Here is a 27,055-nt window from a genome sequence, read left to right as displayed (position 1 = left end):
CTTGCTCTGAATATAGGAAAAGTAAAAAAAATAAATGAAAGGGTTGGGCGCAGTGGCTCAAGCCTGTAATCCCAGCACTTTGGGAGGTGAAGGCAAGCAGATCACTTGAGGTCTGGAGTTCCAAATCAGCCTCGCCAGCGTGGTGAAACTCCGTCTCTACTAAAAATACAAAAAATTAGCCAGACGCGGTGGCAGGTGTCTGTAATCCCAGCTACTCGGGAGGCTGAGGCAGGAGAATCGCTTGAACTCGGAAGGTGGAGGTTGCAGTGAGCTGAAATCGCACCATTGCCCTCCAGCCTAGGTGACAGAGAGAAACTCTGTCTCAAGAAAAAAATAAACAAATAGGGCAGGCGTGGTGGCTCATGCCTGTAATCCCAGCACTTTGGGAGGCCAAGGTGGGCGGATCACAAGGTCAGGAAATCAAGACCATCCTGGCTAACACGGTGAAACCCCGTCTCTACTAAAAAATACGAAAAATTAGCCGGGCGTGGTGGCGGGAGCCTGTAGTCCCAGCTACTCAGGAGGCTGAGGCAAGAGAATGGCAGGAACCCAGGAGGCGGACCTTGCAGTGAGCCGAGATCGTGCCACTGCACTCCAGCCTGGGCAACAGAGTGAGACTCCGTCTCACAAATAAGTAAATAAATAAAGGGAAGAGAGTATTGTAAGTAAAATAACAGGAGCAACTTCTTCCAGAAAGCTGGGATAAATTCTGTTCTGACTAGAACACAAGATCAGGAAACAGAAGGTCTGGGTGCCAATGTCATCTCTGCCCATGCCTGATAATGCCCCACAGGTACCACGATGTTTCAAACCTCTGTTCCTTAGCTCATGCTGTTCCTTTGTCCCAGTATGCCCTTCCCTTCCTTCTTCCCCAGCCCATCCTGCAGGACTCAGTTCTCATGTCTCTACTCCAGAAAGTCTTCCCACACCACACACCAGGTAGGACGGGGGGTCCTCCTCCAACCCTTACGGCACCCACCCTGGGGGCTCACCCATGTCTGCACTTCCCAGTCTACAGAACTGGCTCTCTATGCATTCATTTTCCCCAGCTGACTTTTTTTTTTTTTTTTTTTTTTTTTTGAGACAGAGTGTTACTCTGTCGCCCAGGCTGGAGTGCAGTGGTGTGATCTTGGCTCACTGCAACCTCCGCGCTCAGGGTTCAAGCAATTCTCCTGCTTCAGCCTCCTGAGTAGCTGGGACTACAGGCACATGCTGCCACGCCCAGCTATTCTTTTGTATTTTAGTAGAGACAGCATTTCACTGTGTTGCCAAGGCTGGTCACAAACTCCTGAACTCAGGCAATCCACCTGCCTCAGCCTTCCAAAGTCCTGGGATGACAGGCGTGAGCCACTGTGCCCGACACCAGTTGACTTTTTATATCTGGAAAATGCCACAAGATCTACCTCATGAGGAGAATGTGTGCATGTCTGGTCAACTGGAATGTGTCCAATTATCTTAAGCTGCAACCACTTCCTTCCTGCCTCTGAAAATGCCCCCAAACTCTGTGGGTCTTCTCTTGGGGCTCAGCCTCCTGCAAGCACACCATGTGTATGGCGTGTGCCTGGCCTTCACTCATGCTGCCTCTCCTCCTTGGAACTAGAGAACCGTCTCTCCATCCCTTTGTCTGAATGTTCAGCCATTGTCCAAGGCGGAGTTCAAGTCTTATTTTTGTGAAGTCTTCCTTGATTGCCTAAGTCTGGGGTTTCTTTCAAACTTCTCCAGGGCTTCTGGTTTATATCATCTTCAAGGCATCTGGCATAATCTTGTACAATTAGTTATTTTTAAAAAACGTGACCTGGGCTGGGTGAGGTGGCTCACCGCCTGAAATCCTAGCACTTTGGGAGGCCGAGGCGGGCGGATCACGAGGTCAGGAGTTCGAGACCAGCCTGACCAACATGGTGAAACCCCATCCCTACTAAAAAAAATACAAAAATTAGCCAGGCGTGGTGGCACATGCCTGTAATCCCAGCTACTCAGGAGGCTGAGGCAGAAGAATTGCTTGAACCCAGGAGGCGGAGGTTGCAGTGAGCTGAGATGGCACGACTGCACTCTGGCCTGGGTGACAGAATGAGACTCCATCTCAAAAAACAAAGCAAGCAAACAAAAAACATGACCTGTCTCTCAATAATCAGTTTTCAACATTTATAGAAATTATCCCCCAAAACCTAGCAGTGTCTAGCAACTGTTAGGTGCTCAAAAGAAGTATTTGCTCATTGATTTGAATGAATACCTATAAGAGCAAGCCATCCAATGACAATGTAGACTTAAATATTCATCTTTTTCCTTACCATATTTCATGATAAATAGTCTTATGGGGAAAAACCTTTTCATTATTCTTACAAGATAAGGCTTTGAATCACCCACAGACTGGAATGATACAAAAATACAGTGATTCTTCTCCAGCCACCAGCTCAAAGAATAAGGAGGACCTGAGAGAGAGAATATTCCACTTGTGGAATATTCAAGATTAGCCAATGGTCCAGGCTTGAGATATCCTCATCCCAACCCATTGGCACACGAGTGACCACACATGCTGCAAGAGATTAGACTTAGGTCCCTGGGGGTCACCATTCACATGTGATGAACTTCAAGGTGGGGACATGTCTCGTGAAGGGACGCAGATAGATGTCATTTGGATTCCAGTCTGTTGGGTTTACGCACTGCCAATTCTTCTTCATCCACAGAGGACAAACCGATGGATTCCCCTTCTAGAAACCTTTATTCCCCACATTAAACTTTTTAAAAGAATGACTTTTTAAGCAATGAATTTGACTGGCAATTCCTTTGTTCCCAGCCATCTATTGGTTTAACAATTATCAAGCAATTAAATAGACTAGAAAGGAAAGGAAGAAAATGGGCCAGGTGCAGTGGCTCACGCCTGTAATCCCAGCACTTTGGGAGGCCATGGTGGGTGGATCATGAGGTCAGATTGAGATTAACCTGGCCAAAATGCTGAAACACCGTCTCTACCAAAAATACAAAAATTAGCCAGGTGTGGTGGTGCATGCCTGTAGTCCCAGCTACTTGGGAGGCTGAGGCAGGAGAATCGCTTGAACCGGGGAGGCAGAGATTGCAGTGAGCCAAGAATGCACCACTGCACTCCAGCCTGACAACACAGTGGGGCTCTGTCTCAAAAAAGAAAAAAAAAAAAAAAGGTCAGGAAGCAAAGAGAACATGGAAGCTGGAATGACTTCTACAAGATCCTACACAGAATAGTTGGCCTCTGAGGACAAATGACATTCCTTCCTCCACTTTCCCTGCTTGAACTCAAACACTCCAGTCCTGTGAGGGGATCACGATGTGTGGCCTTGCATGGCTCCAGTGGCCGGTGGAGAGGCAGACTGGAGTCCTCGGACCCTCAGGAGGAAGGAGGTCAGCTGCCTCCATTTTAAGGGCATGTAAAAGTCTCTCACTGAAGGCTGCTTATAAAGGCAGACTGAAGGGACATGTGACCCATCCAAGGCCCTTATGAAAACTGCCCACTATTTGGGCAAAAACTGAAAGATGGATTAAAAAGTGAACTGGAAACCATAATTCTGGGGCCACCACTTTTGGCTGCAGCACTTGTTAAAATGTTTTCGGCCGGGCGCGGTGGCTCACGCCTGTAATCCCAGCACTTTGGGAGGCCGAGATGGGCAGATCATGAGGTCAGGAGATCAAGACCATCCTGGCTAACACGGTGAAACCCCGTCTCTACTAAAAATACAAAAAATTAGCCGGGCGAGGTGGCGGGCGCCTGTAGTTCCAGCTACTCGGGAGGCTGAGGCAGGAGAATGGCATGAACCCAGGAGGTGAAGCTTGCAGTGAGCTGAGATCTCGCCAATGCACTCCAGCCTGGGTGACAGATGAGACTCTGTCACACACACATACAAAATGTTGTTTTCTGCTCATCTCGAAGTCACATTTCCTGTACTCTACAGGGTCAAGAATTCCACACTGCAAAAGCTTTTGCTTTCCTATTAAACCTTTCACAATCCTGACATCAAGTGCTTTCCTCAAACCTTTTATGATTCTTTTGCATTAGGATGGGATGGAACGCAAAGTGGTAAAGAGGCATTTCCTTTATACAGTTTAACTAAGAGATGCCTGATAGCTTGGTTTTCATGATTCTCATTGATTTTTCATTTGAGAACTCACTTCATTGCCTTTGCCAATAATAACATACACACACACACACACACACACACACAAAAAAAAAAAAAAAAAAAAAAAAAAGCATCCCAGCAGCCACTCAGAGTATTTTTGTTATTATGTGACTGATAACTATCTTTAAAGCTGAGCAAGATAACGCTCATTTGGTTTATGGTTGCAGTAGGTCAAACTGTCAGGTCAGTAATAAATATGCAATTGCTTCTGGGCAATAGAAATTGGATGCATTCATTTAACAGATTGCTTTTAGCTTCTACATATAAAACAAATAGATTTTTGGTTCAAGTGTTGGCACCTTCAACAGTGATGGCCTCAGGGAGAGCTTTGTTTATAGTTACTGGAGGGGGGAGGTGTGTGATAAGTCTATCTGAATCCGTCACTTTCCAGATCCAGGGAGAGAATGATACTGCCTGGCTTCTAGATGTTTTTATTGTAACAGGCAATTTCATATGGAATGATTTCTACAGAAAGCCAAAGAGAGAGTTCTTATATGTTTATCTATTTAGAGACAGGGTCTCACTCTGTTGCCCAGGTTGGAGGGCAGTGGTGCAATCATAGCTCACGGCAGCCTTGAACTCCTGGGCTCAGGTGATCCTCCTGCCTCAGCCTCTGGAATAGCTGGAACTACAGCCACATGCCACTGCACCTGGGTAATTTTAGAAAAGTTGTGTGTGTGGTTTTTTTTTTTTTTTTTTGTAGAGACAGGGTCTCGCTATGTTGTCCAGGCTGGTCTCAAACTCCTGGCTTCAAGCAATCCTCCCACTTCAGCCTTCCGAAGTGCTGGGATCACAGGTGTTAGCCACCACACCTGGCCAAGTATATGAAATGCTTATAGATGTTGCTGGATGGAGGTGGGGAGAGGAGTTCTTCAAATGGAAGAATGTTGATGTATTTAGTATCCTTGTCATGTAGTGTGTGTGTTCATCAAGGACAGACCAGGCACTTTGGGAGGTCGAGGTGGGCGCATCACCTGAAGCCAGGAGTTTGAGACCAGCCTGGCCAATATGGTGAAACCCTGTCTCTACTAAAAATACAAAAAATTAGCTGGGTGTGGTGGCAGATGCCTGTAATCCCAGCTACTAGGGAAGCTGAGGGATGAGAATCACTTGAACCTGGGAGACAGAGAATGCAGTGATCTGAGACTGTGCCACTGCACTCCAGCCTGGGTGACAGAACAAGACTCCATCTCAAAAAAAAAAAAAAAAAAAAAAAAGGACCCGACCAGTGATACTGATTTCACTATAAACCCTTAACAACACAGGAAGGTTAAAGTAGGGTGTATACTGGAGACACCAGATTACTAAATCCGGGGCTCTCTAGCCCAGGAGAAATTGTTGGCTCCACTATGTTTTCTTAAGTCTATTCCAAATTTTCTTTTTAAAAATATTTTATTTTAGTTTTTTAGAGACAGAATCTCATTCTGTTGCCCAGGCTGGAGTGCAATGGTGCAGTCATAGCTCATTGCAGCCTTGAACCCCTGGGCTCAAGTGATCTTCCCATCTCAGCCTCCTGAATAGCTGGGACTACAGGTGCACACTACCACTCCTGGCTAATTAAAAACAATTTTTTTTTGTAAAGTAGGGGTTTTGCCATGATGCCCAGGTTGGCCTCAAACTTCTGGCCTCAAGCAATCTTCCCACCTCTGCCTCCCAAAGCACTGGGATGGCAGGCATGAGTCACTATACCCAGACCCCAATTTTCTTTTCTAGCAGCTTCTACACCATGTTTTGTGAATCACTTCCTAATCTACAAACACAAGCTCAACAAGGCGTCAAGGACCTGTGCTTTCTGGATCTCCAGTGGTTAACAGAAGATGCTAAATAAATATTTGTTAAGAGAATGAATATAGCAGCTTCACAATATGCCCCACAGATCCATATTCTTGTAGGTTCAGGGATTGCTGTATAGACACAGCTCCCATCCTAAGTAAACAGTCTCCATATTAAGAATTCACTCTGCTCACCTGTGCCAGGTTCCCAGCTCCCTCTGGTCATTTGCATCGGAAAGGAAAGGAGGGAGAAAGCCGCATCCCTAAGCTCTCCTTGGAGGGCACCGTTCTTTTTTTATTTATCTTACCTGTACACAGAAAGAGCTATGCTCAAGCACTTCTCTGGTCACTAAATGTAAGGTACTGTTGTGTGTTTGCCGTTGTTTCCGACAACACAGCGTGGGTCGTCTGAGAGGTGGTAATGAACACTGAATGCTGTGCTCCCAGAAGCAGTTATTACAAGCCAGGCACGGAGGCTGCAGCCACTGACTTTCTCCTCTCTCACCATCCAGCAGATAATACGTGGAAATCCCAAACCTATTTCTAAATAAATTTCTTTCCCAGAGCTGTGTCTTGCGGTTGTTTCTTCTGCAACTGGAAAATTGCTTTTCTATTTTGTTTATTTTTAAATTGTAGATAAGCTAGTGGCCAGGAATGCTGAACAACTGAACCCTTTTCAGAGGCCCTAGCCAATGCCAGTCACGGGTGAAGCAAACGCAAGGACGCAAGGACAGCACAGACCCGAGCTCACTCCCGTGCACCAGTGTTCCTGGCACTGGTTCTAAAGTTGCGTCTTCAATGAGTCAGGCCTTTTTCTTTTTCTTTCTTTTTCTTTTTTTTTTGTTGAGACGGAGTCTTGCTCTGTTGCCAGGTGGGAGTGCGGTGGCACGATCTTGGTTCACTGCAATCTACTGCCTCAGCCTCCCAACTAGCTGGGATTACAGGCGCCTGCCACCAAGCCCAGCTAATTTTTTGTTTGTTTGTTTTTTGAGTAGAAATGGGGTTTCACCATGTTGGCCAGGATGGTCTTGATCTCTTGACCTTGTGATTTGCCCGTCTCGGCCTCCCAAAGTGTTAGGATTATAGGCATGAGCCACCGTGCCCAGCCAGGCCATTTTAACTTTAACAGTTTGAGTAAATCAGACTCCACAGACAGCACCAATCAGGTGATTCAATTAATTAGGATACAGTCTGCTGAAAGAAAAGATCCTTAATTGTTTGCCATCTAGGTTCTTAAACTAACATCCTGGCTACAGGATGTCTGTGAGCACTCTAAAATTTAAGCAAAAATTTATTTTGTATGTAAACTTTTATGAAGGAAAGGGAATATAACTTCAAATTTCTTTTTTTTTTTTTTTTTTGAGACGGAGTCTCACTCTGTCGCCCGGGCTGGAGTGCAGTGGCCAGATCTCAGCTCACTGCAAGCTCTGCCCCCTGGGTTCACGCCATTCTCCTGCCTCAGCTGCCCGAGTAGCTGAGACTACAGGTGTCCGCCACCTCGCCCACCCAGTTTTTTGTATTTTTTTAGTAGAGACGGGGTTTCACTGTGTTAGGCAGAATGGTCTCGATAACTTCAAATTTCAAAGGGGGCTGTGATGAAATGAGAGGTTAAAAGCTGCTTGTTTTCTTTTTTTTTTTTTTTAAGAGATGGGGTCTGGGGTCTTGCTCTGTTGCCCAGGCAGGAGAGCAGTGGCGCAGTCATAGCTTGCTGTAGCCTCTAACTCTCGGGCTCAAGCAACTCTCCTGCCTCAGCCTCCCAACGTGTTGGGATTACAGGTGTGAGTCTCAAGCCCAGCCCATATTATTAACTGGTATGTGAAAATAAATTCTAACTATAACTGTCTTTTAAATTTGGAGTAATGGCTAACCAAGTTTCTTCTCTTTCTTCCTCATATTTCTAAACACTTTTTAAAGGCATAAAAAAAAAAACCCAAAACAAAAATCAACAACAAAAGACACTTAATTACAGCATTCAACAAGCAATTCTTAAAATTTATGACAGGAGATTCAAACTAAAATTTAAACAGATGATGACAATCATTACTTCAACTTGGGTGTGTTTGATTATTTCTGCTGAATAGCATAAAAGTTGTTTAGTTACAGGCTATAGCTTCTGATAATGGGATCTTCCATTCCCACCTCACCCCATAGCCCATAAGTTACTTCTTGATTTTAATTAGTTTTGTTGTTTTTGAGATGAGGTCTCACTCTGTCACCTGGGCTGGAGGGCGGTGGTACAATAGTAGGTCACTGCAGTCTTGAACTCCTGGGCTCAAGTGATCCTCCTGCCTCAGCCTCCTGAGTAGCTGGGACTACAAGTGCACCACCAAGGCTTGCTAATTTTTATTTATTTATTTATTTATTGTTAGATTCTCACTCTGTCACCCAAGCTAGAGTGCGTGGTGTGATCTCGGCTCACTGCAACCGTGACCTCCTGGGTTCAAGCAATACTCGTGTGTCAGCCTCCCGAGTAGCTGGAATTACAGGCACACACCACCACACCCACTTAATTTCTATATTTTTAGTAGAGACGGGGTTTTACCATGTTGGGAAGGCTGGTCTCGAACTCCTGACATCAAGTGATCTGCCACCTTAACCTCCCAAAGTGCTGGGATTACAAGCGTGAGCAACAATTTTTTTTTTTTTTTTTGGTAGAGATGGGGTCTTGCTATTGCCCTGGCTGGTCTTGAACTCCTCCCGGCTTCAAGGAATCCTCCCACCTTGGACTCCCAAATTGCTGAAATTATAGGCATGAGCCACTGCACTCAACCCACAAGTGAAAAAAAAAAAAAATTGAAATGTGGGTCTTAAAACAGCAATAGAAATATTTCAAAAATAAAATGTAAAAATGAGTTTCTCTAAGGGATGGATGCCAGTGTTTGATAAATGAAAATCTCAGTTACCCTATTTGTACACCTGGAAACATTAAACCTGAACTTCCCAGCTGGTTCTCATACTGTTAGGAATGGAAGTTAGAAGGGAGATAGTCTGTAACTTTACAGGCTCCTGGGATGAGTCGTTGCTAGCTCTCAACATTCAATGCTGAAGTACAATCAGCTTTTCTTCTTTGCTCTGGAGGGAGAGAGCAAAAGAAATACTGCAACATTCCCACTGTCTAGAATAGGGGTTTTCAAATTTGCCTGTACACTAGAATCAACTGAAGAAGCTTTGAAAATTAATGCTCAGGTCACACCCAGGCCGATTCCACTGGAATTTCTGGGGGGTAGGTCCCAGGCACTGGTATTTTATAAAGTGTCCCAGGTAATTCCAATGTGTAGCTAAGGTTGAGATCCATAACTCCAGCAAAATATAAATTTTTTTTTTATTTTTTGAGACAGAGTCTCGCTCTGTTGCCCAGGCTGGAGTGCAGTGGCATGATTTCGGCTCACTGCAACCTCTGCCTCCTGCATTCAGGTTCAGATTCTCCTGCCTCAACCTCCCAAGTCACTGGGATTACAGGCGTGTGACACCACGCCTGGATAATTTTTTGTATTTTTAGTAGAGATGGTGGGGCGGGGGGGGGTTTCACTGTGTTAGCCAGGATGGTCTCGATCTCCTGACCTCGTGATCTGCCCACCTTGGCCTCCCAAGGTGCTGGGATTACAGGCATGAGCCATCGTGCCCAGCCAATAATTATTTTAACATCAGATTTATACCTGGCTCTTGGTTAGTTTCAGGATGTTTTAAAGGCTGCCAAAATGTCATTGTTTGCATATGTCACCATGATTCAGATAATTTATATAGATGACCACCTGTATCTCTTTTTATGAGGACAGAGTTAGTAAAAGTAAAAGGAGGCCAAATGCAAATGAATCCTGGTACAGAAGACAGCATTTGTAAAAAAAAAAAAAAAAAAAAAAAAAAAAAAAACTGGGGAAATTGGAATCAGGTCTGTAGTTTAGTTAGTAATATAATACCAATGTTCATTTCTTAGTTTTGATTAAAGTAACATCATTTGCAAGATGTTGACATCTGTTGAAGTTGGGCAGAGGGTGTAAAGGAACTCTCTAATGATTGCAATTCTTCTTTAAGTCTATTTCAAAATTAAAGTTAAAAGATTAAAAAAAGAGAAAGCAGGCCTAGTATTAATGCTGCAAAACTGTTGACTGCTAACAATATTAAACATTCTTGGGCATAAGTTCTTCTACTGTGACTTAGATGCTTTATTAATGAATACAACTTATGGGGTGAGAGAAGCTTAGAGAAGTTTCCAATTTCCTGTCTACATTCTGCTTCATATATATTTTCTCCAGTTTCATCTGGATCCCACAAAATGTCAAAAGCAGTTAATTCTGAAAACGTCTGACAATATATGGCCTAGAGTCACACATTCTACTATTTAGAAATTCTTTTTTTGTTTGGAGACAGAGTCTCACTGTGTTGGATGGAGTGGAGGCTGGAAGTGCAGTGGAACAATCTCAGCTCACTGCAACTTCTGCCTCCCAGGTTCAAGCGATTCTCCTGCCTCAGTCTCCCAAAGAGCTAGGATTACGGGTGCATGCCACCACGCCTGACTGATTTTTGTATTTTTAGTAGAGATGGGGTTTCACCATGTTGGCCAGGCTGGTCTTGAACTCCTGACCTCAGGTGATCTTCTCGCCTCGGCCTCCCAAAGTGCTGGGATTACAGGTGTGAGCCACCGCGCCCAGCCCACTATTAGAAATTCTACTCTTAGTAATGATCATGCTGCTGGTAAGAGTATCGTGCACATATATGGCACTTTACAGTTTATAAGTGCTTTCCACGTGTTAGTCTTGTTTTATTTGCATTAGGAAATAGACAAGTACATGTGATACACCACAGGCTGTCACAAAGAATGGAACTACGATTGCATTTTACTATAAAACACACAGTGTAGCACCTGTATAAAGCAGACACACACACGCTCACAATACACATGTAGAATTAGAAAACACGATCATAAAACAATCTTGCTGTAGTGTCCCGTGATACAGAGCAAGGCTGGGGGAGGTAGTACTGTTAGGCTAGCGCTTACTACCTAGGAATCACCAAGCCAGAGCAGGTGACACCCAAGGGCACTATTTTGCAGGGGAAGTTTTTATTCTTCTTTCCTACCAGGTAAAGGAGAAAAGTTCAGACAACCAAAGAGACACTCACAATGTCTGTTGGCCCTGGCATTGTCCCGCCAGGACTGACAGCCCCTGAGTCGTGGCCTCCCTACTGCCCAGCCTTGAAGGCGCTAGCTCTTCACCTCCTCTGGGCTCCTGACACCTGCCCTTTCCCCTGATGCACCAGGCACATCTGCCAGTTCTTTTCCAGAAATATTTTGCCAGCTCCAGCGATTTTCCAGTGACCTCCTGCTGGCTGGCTGCCACTCCTTCTATGGCCGGAGAGACCCTCCCACCTAGACTCTGGGGCAGGTGATCGAAGTGGCTGCACTTTCTCTGGATCATGCCAGAAGGATGGCTCACTCCTTTTCATCACTGCCCCCCACAGAGCCTCCATGAAGCCAGCTCCACTACTAGACAGGGCAAGATACTTTTATCCAGCCTGGCTTCTATGCACGCATGCACGCACGCACGCACGCACGCACATGCTTTCCTGGTCAGCACGGAGAGCCAGGAGAGCTGAGACCTGGAGTGTACCGGCTTAGCTGGATGGGGAAGCTGGACTTGGCTGTGTGCGGCCCCTGCTGTGATGTGTGGCTTTGGTGCTCTCAACCCTCCTGGGAGATGAGTGACTTTCTACCTAGGTCCATTCCTACCCATCAGTGCTGTTAGGGCAGTGATCCGAAATGTTCTGCAGACGCACATCATCTTCCCCTTCAGCCCAGGATCATGCGCTCATTTTTCAGTTCTTGTTTATTCAAAAGGAAAGCCTAATCGGGGCTCCTCTAGAGTTCACGGGATCTTTTAGTAAAAACTTACATGGGAAATGTGAACAATGGGGCTATGATTAATTGAAACTTAGGGTTTCCTTCTGATTAGTGAAAACAGTCTCAACAGCAATTTAAGTGGTTTACAGTGATTCTCAGGAGAAAGGGGAGAGAATAATCCACATTTGTAAAAGTCATTGTTCTACATGTGCATTTGTTGAAAAGCTTTTAAAAAATTGTAGTGCTGAGTCTTTCCCCTCACGGCCCTGAACTTTTCCCAGCTGGGCTTACTTGGCCCTGCCTGCGATTCCTCCTGCCCACTGACGGTCACTCACACCTGCGTTCCAGTTCCCTGCAGGCTCCAGGACAAGGGGCCGACCTTGCTCCTCCCAGCTTTCTTGAGGACGATGTGGCTTTGCTCCTGCTGCCTGCTCTCTGAACACACCACAGCCTGAAATGTCCCTGATTGACAGGGTGACCAGATGGTCCAGCTTGCCCAAGACAGTCCCAATGACACCCCCTTTTGTTCAGTGTCTCAATTTGGATAATAAGTCATAGGACCACCCTGTCCACCTGCAGCTCGCCAAGGTCAAGTATAGCCACGTGCAGGGACATCTGGTCGCCTCCCTCACTGGCCCATGTGGATGCCCACCTGTTCTTGCTTCAATGGCACCACCTGATTCCCGGGGCCTGGGCTCCCCTGTACTGTCTTGCCCGGCCACTAACCTAACACTGATCTATTAATAGTTTAGGAAATCATCTCTGTAATTCTGAAGATCTGGAAGAGAGTGAGAGAGAGAGAGTGTGTGTGAGTGTGTGTGTGTGTGTGTGTGTGTGAGACTGTGTGTGTGTGCACAGAGGAAAGAGAATTATGAACTATTTTCTTAGAATACCTCATTTTTATCTAGAAATCTATACAGGTATCCACCATACTCTTTTGATAACAGTACACGAAAAAGAAAATGGAAATTTTAGTAAGGATTTTCCTTACTTGTATCACAAAACACCACTTTATAGAGCCAAACTGAAAAGACCCTTGAAAGCAAATATTCTTCTCATCAGATAAGTGATCTGAATTTTTAATTTTCATAGTTGCTCTATTTCAGTTTAGACACTGAAACTGCACAGCTTATTTTCATTTTGAATTTATCATCAAATTCACTTCCTGTTATTGTTATCCCAACAGTAGAGAGCAATGTTTCATTTCCAGAAGTTTTCATTTAACTTAAACAAAAAGCAAACCCACATAGATCCACTTAAAAAAATAAACATTTCAGTCTGAACACAAACCTGCTTGATTAGAAGAACCAGTTTACCTAATAATTTTATAATATTAGCATCACCCTAATTATATCCTTTGGCTGTACCAGGCATGACCACAAGGCCTTTGAAATTCGGATGATGAACTTGGACTGACCCCAGACCATGGGACCCAAGTGGCCTGCAGCTGATTCCGCCACTGATAGCTGGAGTGGAGGAGTTTCGGGTTCTGCACTGACTTCCCCTTCGGGCTGTGGGGGCTCAAGGCAGTACTTACGTTTCATCTGTGAATGCTATTCCAAAGTACTCCTTTTCCTTCAGATTGAAGTGAGAAGCCACAAGGTCAAGAAGCTCCTTGGCCAACAGCTTGGGCTGCAAGGAGAATACAATGGAATAAGGGTAAATGATGAGAAACTGCTTTTCCTAAAATATGCAATCTCAGGTTTCCATAATTTTTTCAATGAAATGTCCCAAAGCTCAAGTATTTTGAAGCAAACGATTTTTATAAACCCAAACAAATAGACAATGACACTGATGAGCACACAGCCAAGTCAAGGGTTATCAACAGATAGAGATCTTCTGTTTTATTATTTCCTAGAAGGTTTTTATATAAATATATTTATTTATTTATTTACTTATTTATTTATTTTTTAATTGAGATGGAGTCTTGCTCTGTCATCCAGGCTGGGGCGCAGTGGCATGATCTTTGCTCACTGCAACGTCTGCCTCCTGGATTCAAGCAATTCTCATGTCTCCACCTCTGAGATTATAGGCATATGCCAACACGCATGGCTAATTTCTTTTTTTTTTTATTTTTTTTTTATTTTTAGGAAAGATGGGGTTTCACCATGTTAGCCTGGCTTCAAGTGATCCACCTGCCTCAGCCTCCCAAAGTGCTATGATTACAGACGTGTGCCACCATGCCTGGCTAATTTTTGTATTTTTAGTAATCCCAGCTACTTGGGAGGCTGAGGAAGGAGAATCGCTTGAACCCACGAGGCAGAGGTTGCAGTGAGCCAAGATCACGCCACTGCACGCCAACCTGGATGACAGAGAAAGACTCTGTCTCAAAAAAAAAAAAAAAAAAAAAAAAAAAAGGTATCTGCCAGTCTAAAGAAGTACACCAGAGCATTAGGCATAAAGTCATGGTAGATGTTTGTACTGTTAACATGTTATTCACCTTGGTCTGTCACTACCGAAATGACCACAGAACACCAGGCACTGAAGTGTGGGAGGGAGGGAAAGGCTGTCTGATAGGGATACAGGGCCAGAAGAGAAGAGTTATTTCTATACTAGCTTCCAGGTCATGATTTGAAAATACATTGCCTTTATGAAAATTACTCCATTCCAAGCATACTCACCAGATATTAGGAAAGTTATTTCAGTATCTGTTGGGTTTTTTTTTTGTTTGGTTTTTTGTTTGTTTTTGTTTGTTTGTTTGTTTTGAGACGGAGTCTCGCTGTGTCACCAGGCTGGAGTGCAGTGGCGTGATCTTGGCTCATTGCAACCTCTGCCTCCCGGGTTCAAGTGATTCTCTTGCCTCAGCCTCTCGAGTAGCTGGGACCACAGGTGCACGCCATCATGCCCAACTAATCTTTGTATTTTTAGTAGAGACAGGGTTTCACCGTGTTGGCCAGGATGGTCTTGATCTCTTGACCTCGTGATCCACCTGCCTCAGCCTCCCAGTGTTGGAATTACAGGCGTGAGCCACTGTACCTGGCCGACAGCTGGTTTCTTATTTCACTTTTTGGGTACTGCTATGGACGGAATTATATCTCCCCAAAATACATGTGTTGAAGTCCTGGCATCCAGTGGTATCTGGAAATGGGACCTTTGGGAGCCAATTAGGTTTCAATGAGGTTATGAGGGTGGGCCCCCCCAAGAGGGGATTTGTGTCCTTATAAGAAGAGACACCAGAGAGCCTGCTTCCTCTCTCTGCCATGTGGGGCCAAAGTGAGAAGGCGGCCCTTACCAGGAGCTAACCATGCTGGCACCCTGATCTTGAAATGACTGTTTAATATAACAGACATTTATTTATTGAGTGCCTACTATGTACAGGGGGCACTGCCCACACGCTGTAGGAGACAGAAGAATAAGCAAGACACAGCACAGGCCCATAAGGACCTTAGACTTTGATCAGGGACATGGAGTATGAGCTAGCGCTAAGTTAAAAAAGCCAAAGAAGATGCTCCACCCTTTTCTGCCTCACTCCTGGGCTCCTGGGTGGCAGCCTCAGGGCCTAGACAACCATCAATTCACTGATGAAAACCACTTAAACTGGAAGAGTGGGTTTGAAGCTTCCTCCCCAGCAGACAGGAATCGACAGGAGAATCCAACGTGATAAATCAACACCACCTCATAGTCTGTACTTCCATTCACACTGAACTTTGAAAACGTGAAAAAGCAATCTCTATAACCAACAGGGAATTCAAGGTGATACGTCAGACACTCCTTCACTCCTGGTGGAACGTCTACTCTGGGAGAACGCAGTAGAGTAAACGCGGCACATCTCAGAACGTCGCTGATCAATTACAAAGTAGAATGCAAGACAGGTGCTCTTGAAGCTTCCAGTAAATGCTGCATTTGCCATGGGCTGTGGCCAGCACTAGCTCCACCCCCAGTAAGTATTCGGCTGCCTAATAACAGAGGCTTTGCTGGATCACTTGTGACTATGAGGTAGTGCGGCTGCTTTTCAAATTGCAATGTATTGGCCGGGCGCCATGGCTCACGCCTGTAATCCCAACACTTCGGGAGGCCGAGGTGGGCAGATTGCGTGAGGTCAGGAGTTTGAGACCAGCCCAGCCAACATGGCAAAACCCTGTCTCTACTAAAAATAAAACAATTAGCCAGGCGTGGTGGCGCGTGCCTGTAATCCCAGCTACTCGGGAGGCGGAGGCAGGAGAACTCTTGAACCTGGGAGACAGAGGTTGCAGTGAGTAGAGATCATGTCACTGCATTCCAGCCTCAGCAACAGAGTGAGGCTGTCTCAAAATAAAAATAAATAAATGAATAATAAATAGCAATGTAGAGATGCTCCTTGACTTATGGTGGGGTTACATCGTGGTAAGCCCACTGGAAGTTGAAAATACTGTAAATCGAAAATACATTCAATACACCGCACCCAGCAAACATCATAGCTTAGCCTACCTACCTGAAAGGTGCTCTAAACACTGCCATTAGCCTACTGTTGGGCAAAATCATCTAATGTCAAGCCTGTTTCATCATAGAGTGTTGAAGGGCTCATGTACTTTATTTAATTCAGTACACTGCAGACTAACAGCTGTTTACTCTTGTGACTGTACAGCTGAGCAGCCCTGCCAGAGCGTATTGTACCGCATACTGCTAGCCTGGGAAAAGATCAACATTCAAAATTGGAAGTTCAGTTTCCGCTAAAAGGGCATTGCTTTTGCACCAGCGTAAAGTAGAAAAATCGTAAGTCAGACCATCGTAGGTCAGGGACAGTCTGTGATATAATTTACCTGTCCAAATGATTGCTACCCCTTTCAAAGTAGTCGCCGTATTTCTCTGATGCTTGCCATTTCTTAAAACATTTTTGATAATCTTTTGGGTTTGCCCTTGAAGCTTGTGTCAGATTTGTCAACGCGTTTTCACTGGTGATAAATCTTCTTGTGCTCGAGAATGGATTTGATTTTTTTTTCCAAATGCCAAAAGTCACTTAAAGTCAAGTCTAGTGAACACAGATAGAGGACAAGGAATGGGTGATTATGCCTGGCCAACCCAGTTTCATAAAATGAAGTGTAACTACCAAGTAATTATTGTGGGTTCTTGGGGATTATGGTGAGAGGTCTGGTCCAAACTTGAAAACAATAAAACTAAGATTTTGTTCTCTTTGATTTTAACTTTAAGACTGGGCACAGTGGCTCTTGCCTATAATCCCAGCACTTTGGGAGGCTGAGGCAAGAGGATGCCTTAGGCCCAGAGGTTTGATACCAGCCTGGGCAATATAGCAAGACCCCATCTCTACAAAAAAATTTTAAAAATTAGCCAGGCATAATGGCATGCACTTGGGACTAGTCTTAGCTATTCAGGAGGCTCGGACAGGAGGATCGCTTGAATCCAGGAAATTGAGGCTGCAGTGAGCTATGATCATGCCACTGCACTCCAGTCTGGGCAATAAAAAGAAAAAAGAAAGGGAGAGAGAGAGAGAGAGGGAGAGAGAGAAAGAAAGAGAGAGGAAAGAGAGAAAGAAAAAAAGAAAAGAGAGTTAAACTTTAAAGCCAACATCTCAACAGATTTGATCAGAGATACATAAATTTGCCCAGGAAGAGAGTGATTCCCAGTGCTGGTATGGTTTATCTAGAACATATATTCATCACTCTACAGAATGATTGGGCCTGAATGGAAGGGGGTGAGTGGAGGCAGGGTGGGAGGGGCAGTTGGGGAAGGGAGATGAACCCAGGAAGCAAACATGATCTTAGCCAATAGGTGTTGAATATTTGGGTCCCTTACCAGGTGGTTAGGCCTTTTACGTGGCAGAAATGGAGGCCTGGGGTTACTTTAGCTGATCATGTTACTTTGAACTCTCCTAATTCCATGCCTCCCAAGGAATAGCTACATCCTGGATATGTCCCTTATATATGATCTCATTATCAACCAGAATAGAGATTATTATTCTTTTGCCAAAGAAGATTCTGAGACTGAGAGATACCAGGCAGGCTGTCCTGGGTCTCACAGCCAAGCTGGGATTCAAAACAAGGTTCAGATACACCGCATGGAATATTATTTAGCCCTAAAAAGGAATGAAATTCTGACGTGGGTGGAACCTGAAGACATTATGCTAAGTGAAAGAAGTCAGACACAAAAGGACAAATATTGTATGATTGCACTTAGATGGGGTAATGAAACAGGCAAATTCATAGAGACAATAGAATAGAGGTTGCCACGGGCTGAGGTGGTGGCAGATGGGGGGTTATTGCTTAATGGTTACAGCATTTCTGTACTGGATGATGAAAAAGTTTTGGAAATATTAGTGACTGTTACATGACACTGTGGATGCATTTGATGCCACTGAATTGCACATACAAAAATGGTTAAAATGGTAAGTTTTATGTTACATACATTTTGACACAATTAAAAGGACAAATGGGGAAGAGAGGTCTGATCGTTTCAAAGCCCACATGCGTAATCCCTCTGCCACCCTACCTCTGTTGACCCTGCTTCCAGGGTGAGAGCTTAAGGATCATGCCTCAAGGGCCCTGGTTGAGTGAGGGCTATATGACTCACTTGAAACCAGTGCACAGACATTATGGATTTATACATCAGTACTTTGAACTTGGTTAATGTGAGTCTTCCCCTGAGAATGAAAAATCAGGTTTCTGAGTCTGCAGAATAAAGAGATAGCTTAACACACTGAAGAATTCACCAGAGTAATGGATCCCACCATGGAAGCCTTGTGGAGACTGAGTTTTTGCCTTACCATGGTGATATGTCTCTCTGGTTTAGCCTGTCACATTACAATAAGAAAACAACTTTTCTTGGTGACTCATAAACTGAAGTCAAGGAAAAGGCTCTGGGCAGTAGCTGCCTGGCTGGAACAAACTTCATTCTTTCAAATAAACTTTTTCAACAATTTTACCTTTCTGGATGTATATCTTTTGTTTAAAAATTTAAAAGGTCAGTCCCATTACTTTACACAACAGTTATTATAGACCATATGTATCAATTTCCAGGAAGAAAAGCCTACATTTATTACTTGCAATTTACAAATGGAGAAATAAAGGCCCTGAAGAGGGAGAAAATAGATCCCAGAAGATGTTGAGGTTACAACTCCTGAATCTTAGCTGCTTTTAAAGTCACACACTTTTTTTCTGCTGTTATGGTGGCGGGCAACAGCCCAGAAGGTGTATGCTCTGTCAATGAGAGTGAGAGCTGACGGATGGGCATGTAGTGGGAGTGAGAAATACATGTCATTGTTTCATTGTTTAAGTCACAGAGACTTTGGGGGTTGTTTGTCATTGCAGCATAACCTAGCCTATCCTGATTGATTCAGGCACTGAGTCTCATTTTCTGTACAGTTGATTTAAAACAATTTGTGCCATCAGCCCCTTGATTTCCTGATCTTGCAAATGAAGACAATATCCCCCTGCGATGTGACAGTGATTAATATACTACATTGTTCTGAAAGTTTGTTAAACTCCTTTAGAGAAAGTTGCTGGGCAAGCAGAAAGCAATCTGCTCTTATGTGCTTTGAAGGGATGTTTACAGAATCCCGCTGAGTATAATTTGCCAATTACTGGTGCTGTAAACATTTGTGGAGCTTTGCAGGGATGGGACTGGGAGCAAGGCCAGAAAGGCAGTTTGTAGCCCAATCACGTTCTATCGGACAACCTGGGCAGGAGCCCAAAGGCCACATGAGCAAGGCAGCCCTGTGCTCCTTGGGTTTGCCAGAATTAGCCTCTTGTGGGCCATCAGCCGTCCTGGTCCTAAGAGGTCATTACATCTAAGACTGACTTTCTCTTAGCCCATAATTAACTTTGTTCACTCAAATAGTTCCTCTCTTTTCTTTTTCTTTTTGTATCTCAGACTCTTTTTCCATTGTCCCTCTAAGCTTTTATTTCTCCTGATACCTGACAAATAAAATCTCCTTGCAAACATCCCTCCTTAACATATACTTCTCAGTGGCACCACTCACAGAGCTAATAGGATAGTCTTTCCAACACCAACTGGGCTTAGAAATCTGGGCTTCAGCCACGTGCTTTAGCAAGGAGAGGAAAGCACTGGTTCTAAATAATTAGGGAAGAAAGGAGAGGATCTCTCAGTCAGTGCTTTGTGGCTCCAGCACCCAGATCTGAGTTCTTGAGAATGCTGGATGATTCCAGTGGGAACTGTTCACATTGCCAGCATGTCACAGGGTTCCAGATCAGGTCCTGACTACTTCTTGGCCTGCCTTCTTCCAGGCAGGACACGACCAACTAGAAAGATCAAAACAGCACTTAACATGTTGCAGGGCTGTAAGGTGCTCTAGGCACACTGATATGGTTTGGCTGTGTCCTCACCCAAATCTCACCTTGAATTGTAATAATCTCCAGGTGTCAAGGGTGAGGCCAGGTGGAGATAACTGAATTGTGGGTGTGGGTCCCCCATCTGTTCTCATGGTAATGAATAAGTCTCACAAGATCTGATGGTTTTATAAACGGGAGTTCCCCTGCACAAGCTCTCTTGCTCACTGCCATGTAAGATGTGCCTTTGCTTCTCCTTTGCCTTCTGCCATGATTGTGAGAGGCCATGCGGAACTATGAGTTCACTAAACCTGTTTCCTTTATAAATTACCCAGTCTCAGGTACGTCTTTATTAGCAGCATGAGAACAGACTAATATACACAGCCACATGACAACATCCTTTCAGGTGACTTCCACGAGCCCTTCAGGTGAATTCTGGGGAAAGGAATTCAAGTATGAGGTAGTACCCAGGCACCTCACCAATTCCTCACAGACTAATATATTCCACAGTATACTATACCACAGTATACTATACTCCATATAGCATCAAGCTGTAAATGCTAGCCTGGTATTTACCATCACTTATATATTATGCCACCAACTTAAACTTGACATGTGTGTATCCAGATGGATGATCTTGGACAAATTGTGCAAGCTCTCTGGGCCTCAGTTTTCTCATCTGTACAACGATGAACTACCGTAGATAAAATGAGTTCCTATCCTAAGACATTATTTATGTTATTATTATTATTATTTTTAGAGACAGGGACTTACTCTGTTGCCCAGGCTGGAGTGCGGTGGTGCCATCATATCTCATTGCACCCTCCAACTCCTGGGCACCAGTGATCCTCCAGCTTCAGCCTGCTGAGGAGGGGGGACTACAGGCATGTATCACCATGCCTGGCTAATTTTAAAAAAAAGGTTTTTTTTGTAAAGATGGATTCTTGCTGTGTTGCCCAGGCTGGTCTTGAACTCCTGGCCTCAAGTGACCCTTTTTCTCTGGCTTCCCAAAGAGCTGGGGTGACAAGTGTGACCCACTGCACCCAGCCTTTATTCTTTATGTTATTATTAAATTTAGCTTCTTCCTTTCCTACAAACGATCCTGCCTTCCCAAGAGTCTTATTCACCCATTCGAAAAAAGTTAAACATCATCTGCATCCTTCCTGATCTCTTGAATCTAGTCAGTTAATATATCCTGTCTTTCTTATGTAATTTCAGGTAAGTTACTAAACCTCTCAGTGCCTTGGTTTCCTCTCAGGTATAAAATGAGGATAATGACTATACTCAGGTCACAGGGCTGTTTTGAGAATTAAATAAATTAGTCTGATCTATATGAAGTACTTAGAAGTACTTAGAATACTTAGATCTATACGAAGTACTGTATGAAGTACTGGCATGGAATGTTACATGTGTTCATGATTTCAGATCTTAATCATAAATTATTTAAAACATTCCATGTATGGCCAGGCACAGTGGCTCATACCTATAATCCCAGCACTTTTGGAGGCCGAGGCAGGCAGATCACCAGAGGCCGGGAGTTCGAGACTAGCCTGGCCAACGTGGTGAAACCCCGTCTCTACTAAAATTACAAAAAAATTATTTGGGCGTGGTGGCACATGCCTGTAATCCCAGCTATTCGAGACACTGAGGCACGAGAATCGCTTGAATCTAGGAGATGGAGGTTGCAGTGAGCCAAGATCCCATCACTGCATTCCAGCCTGGGCGACAGAGTGAGACTCTGTCTCAAACAAAACAAAACAAAACCAAATTGGCACTCCATATAGCATCACGTTCTAAATGCTAGCCTGGTATTTAACATCACCCTTTGAACCCAGCCCCAGTTTACCCATCCAACCTCACTTTTCCCCAGTTTCCTATAAAAATATCCATTTCTGTTCAATCTATTTGATTGAACTAAAGAAAACACCGATCTCATTTTTATTTCCAAATCTTTGTACATGCCATTCTCTCCTTCCCCCTTCCCATTTAAATTTTATCCTGCTCGAAGCCCACTTCCTCCATGAAGCCCACCCTGACCATCCTGCCTACAAATACTCTCTCCCTCCTTTGGATTCCTACAGCATTCAACACAGGCACCTCAGTCACACTTTGCACGTGTGCTCTTGTGTTGCGGTAAATTTTGTGTGATATGATTTGTTACACTCTATGGCGGGCTGAATGGTGGTCCCCAACAACGTATGTACCCATCCCAGTCCCTGGAGCCTGTGAGTATTACCTTTCATCACAAAAGACGTGATTCTTGGGAGGAGGAACTGATCCTAGTGGGCCCTAAATGCCATTATATTGTCTCTTTTTTTTTTTTTTTTTTTTTTTCCTGAGACAGGGTCTGGAGTGCAGGCTGAAATACAGTGGCACGGTCTCAGGCTGGAGTGCAGTGGCATGATCTCAGCTCACTGCAACCTCCGCCTCCCAGGTTCAAGCGATTCTCATGCCTCAGTCACCCAAGTAGCTGGGATTATAGGCATGTGCCACCACACCCAGCTAATTTTTTTGTGTTTTTAGTAGAGATGACGTTTCACCATGTTGGCCAGGCTGGTCTCAAAGTCCTGAGCTCAAGGGATCCACCTGCCTTGGCCTCCCAAAGTACTGGGATATATTGTCTCCTTATAAGAGAGATACAGAGAGATTTTTTTAAACAGACATACAGGAGAGAAGACAGAGCCAGAGACCTGAGAGATGGGTGATGAAGACACAGGTGAGGAACCCCAGTCACTAGAAGCTGGAAGAGGTGGGGAAGCAATTCTCCCTTTCAGCTACCTCCAGAACCGTGGGAGAGTCAGTTTCTGTTATTTTCCAGCCATCAAGTTTGTGGTTATTTGTTACAGCAGAGACAGGAAACTCATACACCCTCAGATGGAAACCCTGAAGACCTCATTTCCCTGTAATTGAAGGGAACTCAGCCCTGGTTGGTTGTGATAGGAACGATCTCAGTGCGAAGCCTGCATTCGTATTGGTGTTCTCTCTCCACGGTCCCTGTGGCACTCTGGGCGGGGAAGGCAGGCAGGCCTGGGTCTCAGCCGACCCTGGGTCACTCCATGGTGAAGCGGGCCCCTCAGGTTTCTTCTTGCTATCCTCACAGATCCTCAGTCATCTCACAGATTCTAAGTCAAAGGAATTGCCACTTCTGAGTTAATAGCATCCAAAAATAAATAAATAAACAGCAAACAAACAGCAACCATCAAGTGACTCCCATCTGTGCTTTGGGAGGAATCACAGTCTCCTCTGAAGAGCGACCTTCTCAGCTCTTGCTCTTCACCAAGGGTGTTTTTGACAATTCCTTTGTCACCACAGAGCCCCCAGTGACCGCTGGGCTGCCAGGGTTTGGGCACACATGGCCGGATAGCACAGCCACAGCCGCTGCTCTGTGCCCAGCCCCACCTGCCCATCCACTCTGCCTGGGACCCCGTGACCCGCTGGATGGGTGGCTCCCTGCCCTTTAGGAGTGGGTGCAGCTGTGGGAGGGCAGACAGGGGCTGTCTGGGAGTGAGTGTAAAACGTGGCCCGACTGCCCCCATCTCTCTGGACCGGAGGGGCTGGGGTTAGCTTTTCTGAAAACCCAGAGGCAGAGAGTGGGGAAAGGAGGGCCACTTTGAATAAATGAGCCTGAGCAAGCTGCCGGGTCTGAAGCCTGGGCTGTCACTGTGTGTCCCTCCCCATCCCCACGGGGGCTCTGAGCCCAGCAAGGGCTCAGCGGCTGCTCATTATTCCTGGGGAGGAGGAGCTGCTGCGGGGGGAGCGTGAGGTGACTCTGTGCAGCTCTGTCCACTGTGTGGCCAGCAGGTCTGGGCGGAGACTCCCCTCCCCGTCACCCTGCTGATTAGCCGGGAAGGCTGGTTTCCTTCCTGCCTCTCCAGCACAGCCCTGGGTTCTGTGGCAGGGGACACAGGGGGGCTACTTCCTGTAGGCAGACGGGTGTGAAGAACAATGGAGTTGTACCGTCTTGGCTCTCAGGCACCCAGCACAGGTAGGGGAGACCCCAAAGCCAAGATCAGAGACCCACCTGCCAGAGGGGCCATCTCTACCCAGAGGTCCCTGCCCAGCCTGAACCGGGACCCATTGGTGCACATGAGGCAAATCCTTTACCTCTAGTCTAGGAGTGACAGTGGCATCACGTCGCTGCAGCAGAACAGCAAAGCTGCCAACAACAGTGCCACCTGTCCCTGCCGGCAGCTGCTGCTTCACACGAATTCACGCAGCCAGCCCTAGAAGCCAGAAACATCTGAAGTAGACACCAGGTTTGCCCCCATGTGACAGAGGGAACTGAGACACAGCCAGAGAAGCAACTTGTCAAATTCACACAGCGAATCAGTGGGAGAACTGAACCACAGCACACAGGTGGGCATGGGTCACCCGGGCTTAGAGAAAGAGGCAGACAGACCATCTGCCGCGCCCTCTTCATTACAGCAGCAGAAAGGAAAGCCTAGGGGAGGCCAGAAACCTGTCCAGGACGAGGGCGGGCACCTTGGTTACACCAGCAAAGGGGAGGTGGCTCCCAAGTGCCCGCCACACCTCCGTCCTTTGTTCCCGCTAATGTTACACTTAGGGGACAGAGCAGGTCTCAAAGCTCTGAAGCAGGAAGGGAAGATACAAAAGTACATCAACGAAAGGGGTAAAAGTGGTCACTGACAGAAATGGAAATGAAGCTTGGGTCTAGATTTGCAGGTGCCCCTCTCCCAGTGCCAGCATCTTCTGCACAGCACCTGCGCTATAAGCTTTGCTTACATCATCTCATTTAATCTTCAAAGCAACCCTGCAACGGTCTGCTGATGGGACACTGAGGTTCTGAAATGTTACATGGTATGTCCGAGGTTCTAACCACAATGGGTGTGGGGCCTACGAGGGCTTCCTTCCAGTGCTGACTATAAAGCCTTGTTTTTTATTCAACTAGATTAAATGCATTCATCAATTTATTTTTATTCTTAAAGTTTTAAAAAATTGACACAAAAAATATATTTCTTGTGCTGATTTTAAATACATAAATATCTGGCCGGGCACGGTGGCTCACACCTATAATCCCAGCACTTTGGGAGGCTGAGGCGGGTGGATCACCTGAGGTCAGAAGTTTGAAACCAGCCTGGCCAACATGGCGAAACCCTGTGTCTACTAAAAACTACAAAGAAATTAGTCCAGTATGGTGGTGCGCACCTGTAGTCCCAGCTACCTGGAAGGTTGAGGCCAGAGAATCGCTTGAACCTGGGAGGTAGAGGTTGCAGTGAGCTGAGATTGCATCACTGCACTCCAGCCTGAGTGACAGAGCAAGACTCCGTCTCAAAAAAAAAAAAAAAAAAATATACACACACACACACATATACACACACATAGATATATATGTATGTATCTACTTGTGATGTACGACATGATGTTTTCAGGTATATACACATGTGGGTTGACCAATCAAGCTAATAAATATATCCATCACCTATCATACTTACGATTTTTGTAGTGAGAACATTTCAAAACTACTCTCTTAGCAATTTTCAAGCATTTAAGACATTGTTATTAGCTACAATCACCACGATGTACAATAGGTCTCCTAAACAAAGCTTTGCTTGCTTTTAAACGCTGGGGTTCAGATCTAGCAAGTAACAGCCTCTCCTAAAGTCAAAAGCTAAGCCACCTTTTCTAAATGCAATCGAATTTTGCCAGACAGTAAGTTCCTGGAAGAGAGGGATCACATTTGATTGATATTTGTGGACCTACACCCCAATACAGTCCCTGACACACAGTAGGTGCCCCTAATGAAAGCTTCCTATTGGTAGAACAGGATAGAATAAAGGGTGGCGTATGCAGTTGTTCTAGCATGAGACAGGATGGAACCTGGATACCCTCTTGAGCTGGTTTGAAGGAGAGATCTGCCAGGCAGAGACTGCGGTGCTGCTCAGAGCCAGATGGGACCAGGTGTCGCGTGCTCACTGATGCCAGAAAGCTACTGGGTTTCAATCAGATCACACACCTCCAGGCAGCCATGAAGGGGCCTGTGACAGATACTTGTGTCCCCAGGAAAGGATATGTCATGTCCCTATTCCCAAACCCTATATCTGTACCCTCTTCTTCCTCACCCAGCTTCTCCCCAAACCAACGAAGTCACAGCTCCCTTTAATAGCTCCTTCTCTCTGCCCTGCTTCTCTCTCTCCTTCCAAGTGACTCTGCCATTTAACCCAGGGATGAGGTCTCCCTGGGAGCAATGCTTTTAGTTTCCCCATTTGTCCCTCTCCTTCCCCTCTATGCTTTTATTCCCTGGGTGTCATCTTCTTATTTCCACATAGTTTCTTCCATATTTTCCTAAGATGCCGTCTGGTCCCTGTGTTGTCTGAAAAGTTGGGACTGATACCCATGTGGGAGGGAGGCTTTTCTCATCCATGCATTTGAATGATGCCCAATGGGAAGGCTTTGACAGGCGTACATAATGATTGCTCCTCTAGAAATGCAAAGTGCTTGCAAGTCAGCCAGCCGGCTGGGGAGCCTGCTCTATTCAGGATCCCTGGGGACTCTGGGAGGCGGGCAGGTGTTCATTAGGGAGGCTTCCTGATGAATAAAGCAACCCCAGACTCCAGCCTGCTCAGGGCAATGTCACCAGGACCGTGAGCCCAGTGTGGCTCCCCCTGGCAAGCCTCTCTGCATTAATGAAATGATAACTGTTTCGGTGAGGAGAAAACACAAAAAGACAGGCAGTGCTCAACTTGCCTCTGCCAGATAGGACTGCCAATTCCGCAGCCCAAATACTGAGATATTTATAGCAAATATGGGGATGATAAACGAAGCAACATCTCGGGATTCCAAGCTCCATCTTCCATAGCCATCTGGTCTGCCACTTCCATTTTCTTTTTGTTGTTGTTGTTAAAAAAAAAAAAAAAAGGCCTGCCCTACAGACTCTGTGATGACCCCATCTTGTCCTGCAGTGACTAATAAATCACTATTTCAGATACAAACTGCCCGTGCATTCACCGGGAGGTGAGGTATGTTCTACAAGATCACATGACACATTGGCAGATTGGTACCTTTCACGGGGCCAAATGACACCAGGACCAGCTAAAACTAGGTATCTTCATGACACTGCACACT

At 45.4% G+C, this 27,055-nt stretch overlaps 1 protein-coding gene across 14 annotated transcripts in view; it reads right to left on the bottom strand.

Annotated features, from left to right (window-relative positions):
* The window catches only part of LOC105490635 (FERM domain containing 4A), a 699,298-nt gene that overhangs the window by 158,375 nt on the left and 513,868 nt on the right, over window positions 1–27,055 (bottom strand). For all 14 annotated transcript variants that reach the window (XM_011756455.3, XM_011756462.3, XM_011756457.3 and 11 more), the window contains one exon: window positions 13,291–13,385. In XM_011756455.3, coding sequence (XP_011754757.1) covers window positions 13,291–13,385 — 95 coding nt within the window. The remainder of the gene's footprint in view (window positions 1–13,290; window positions 13,386–27,055) is intronic.

This window comes from Macaca nemestrina, chromosome 9 (assembly GCF_043159975.1).
Source record: "Macaca nemestrina isolate mMacNem1 chromosome 9, mMacNem.hap1, whole genome shotgun sequence".
NCBI lineage: Eukaryota > Metazoa > Chordata > Mammalia > Primates > Cercopithecidae > Macaca > Macaca nemestrina.
Note: the sequence above shows the minus strand (reverse complement) of the source record. Positions and strands in the feature narration are given on the sequence as shown.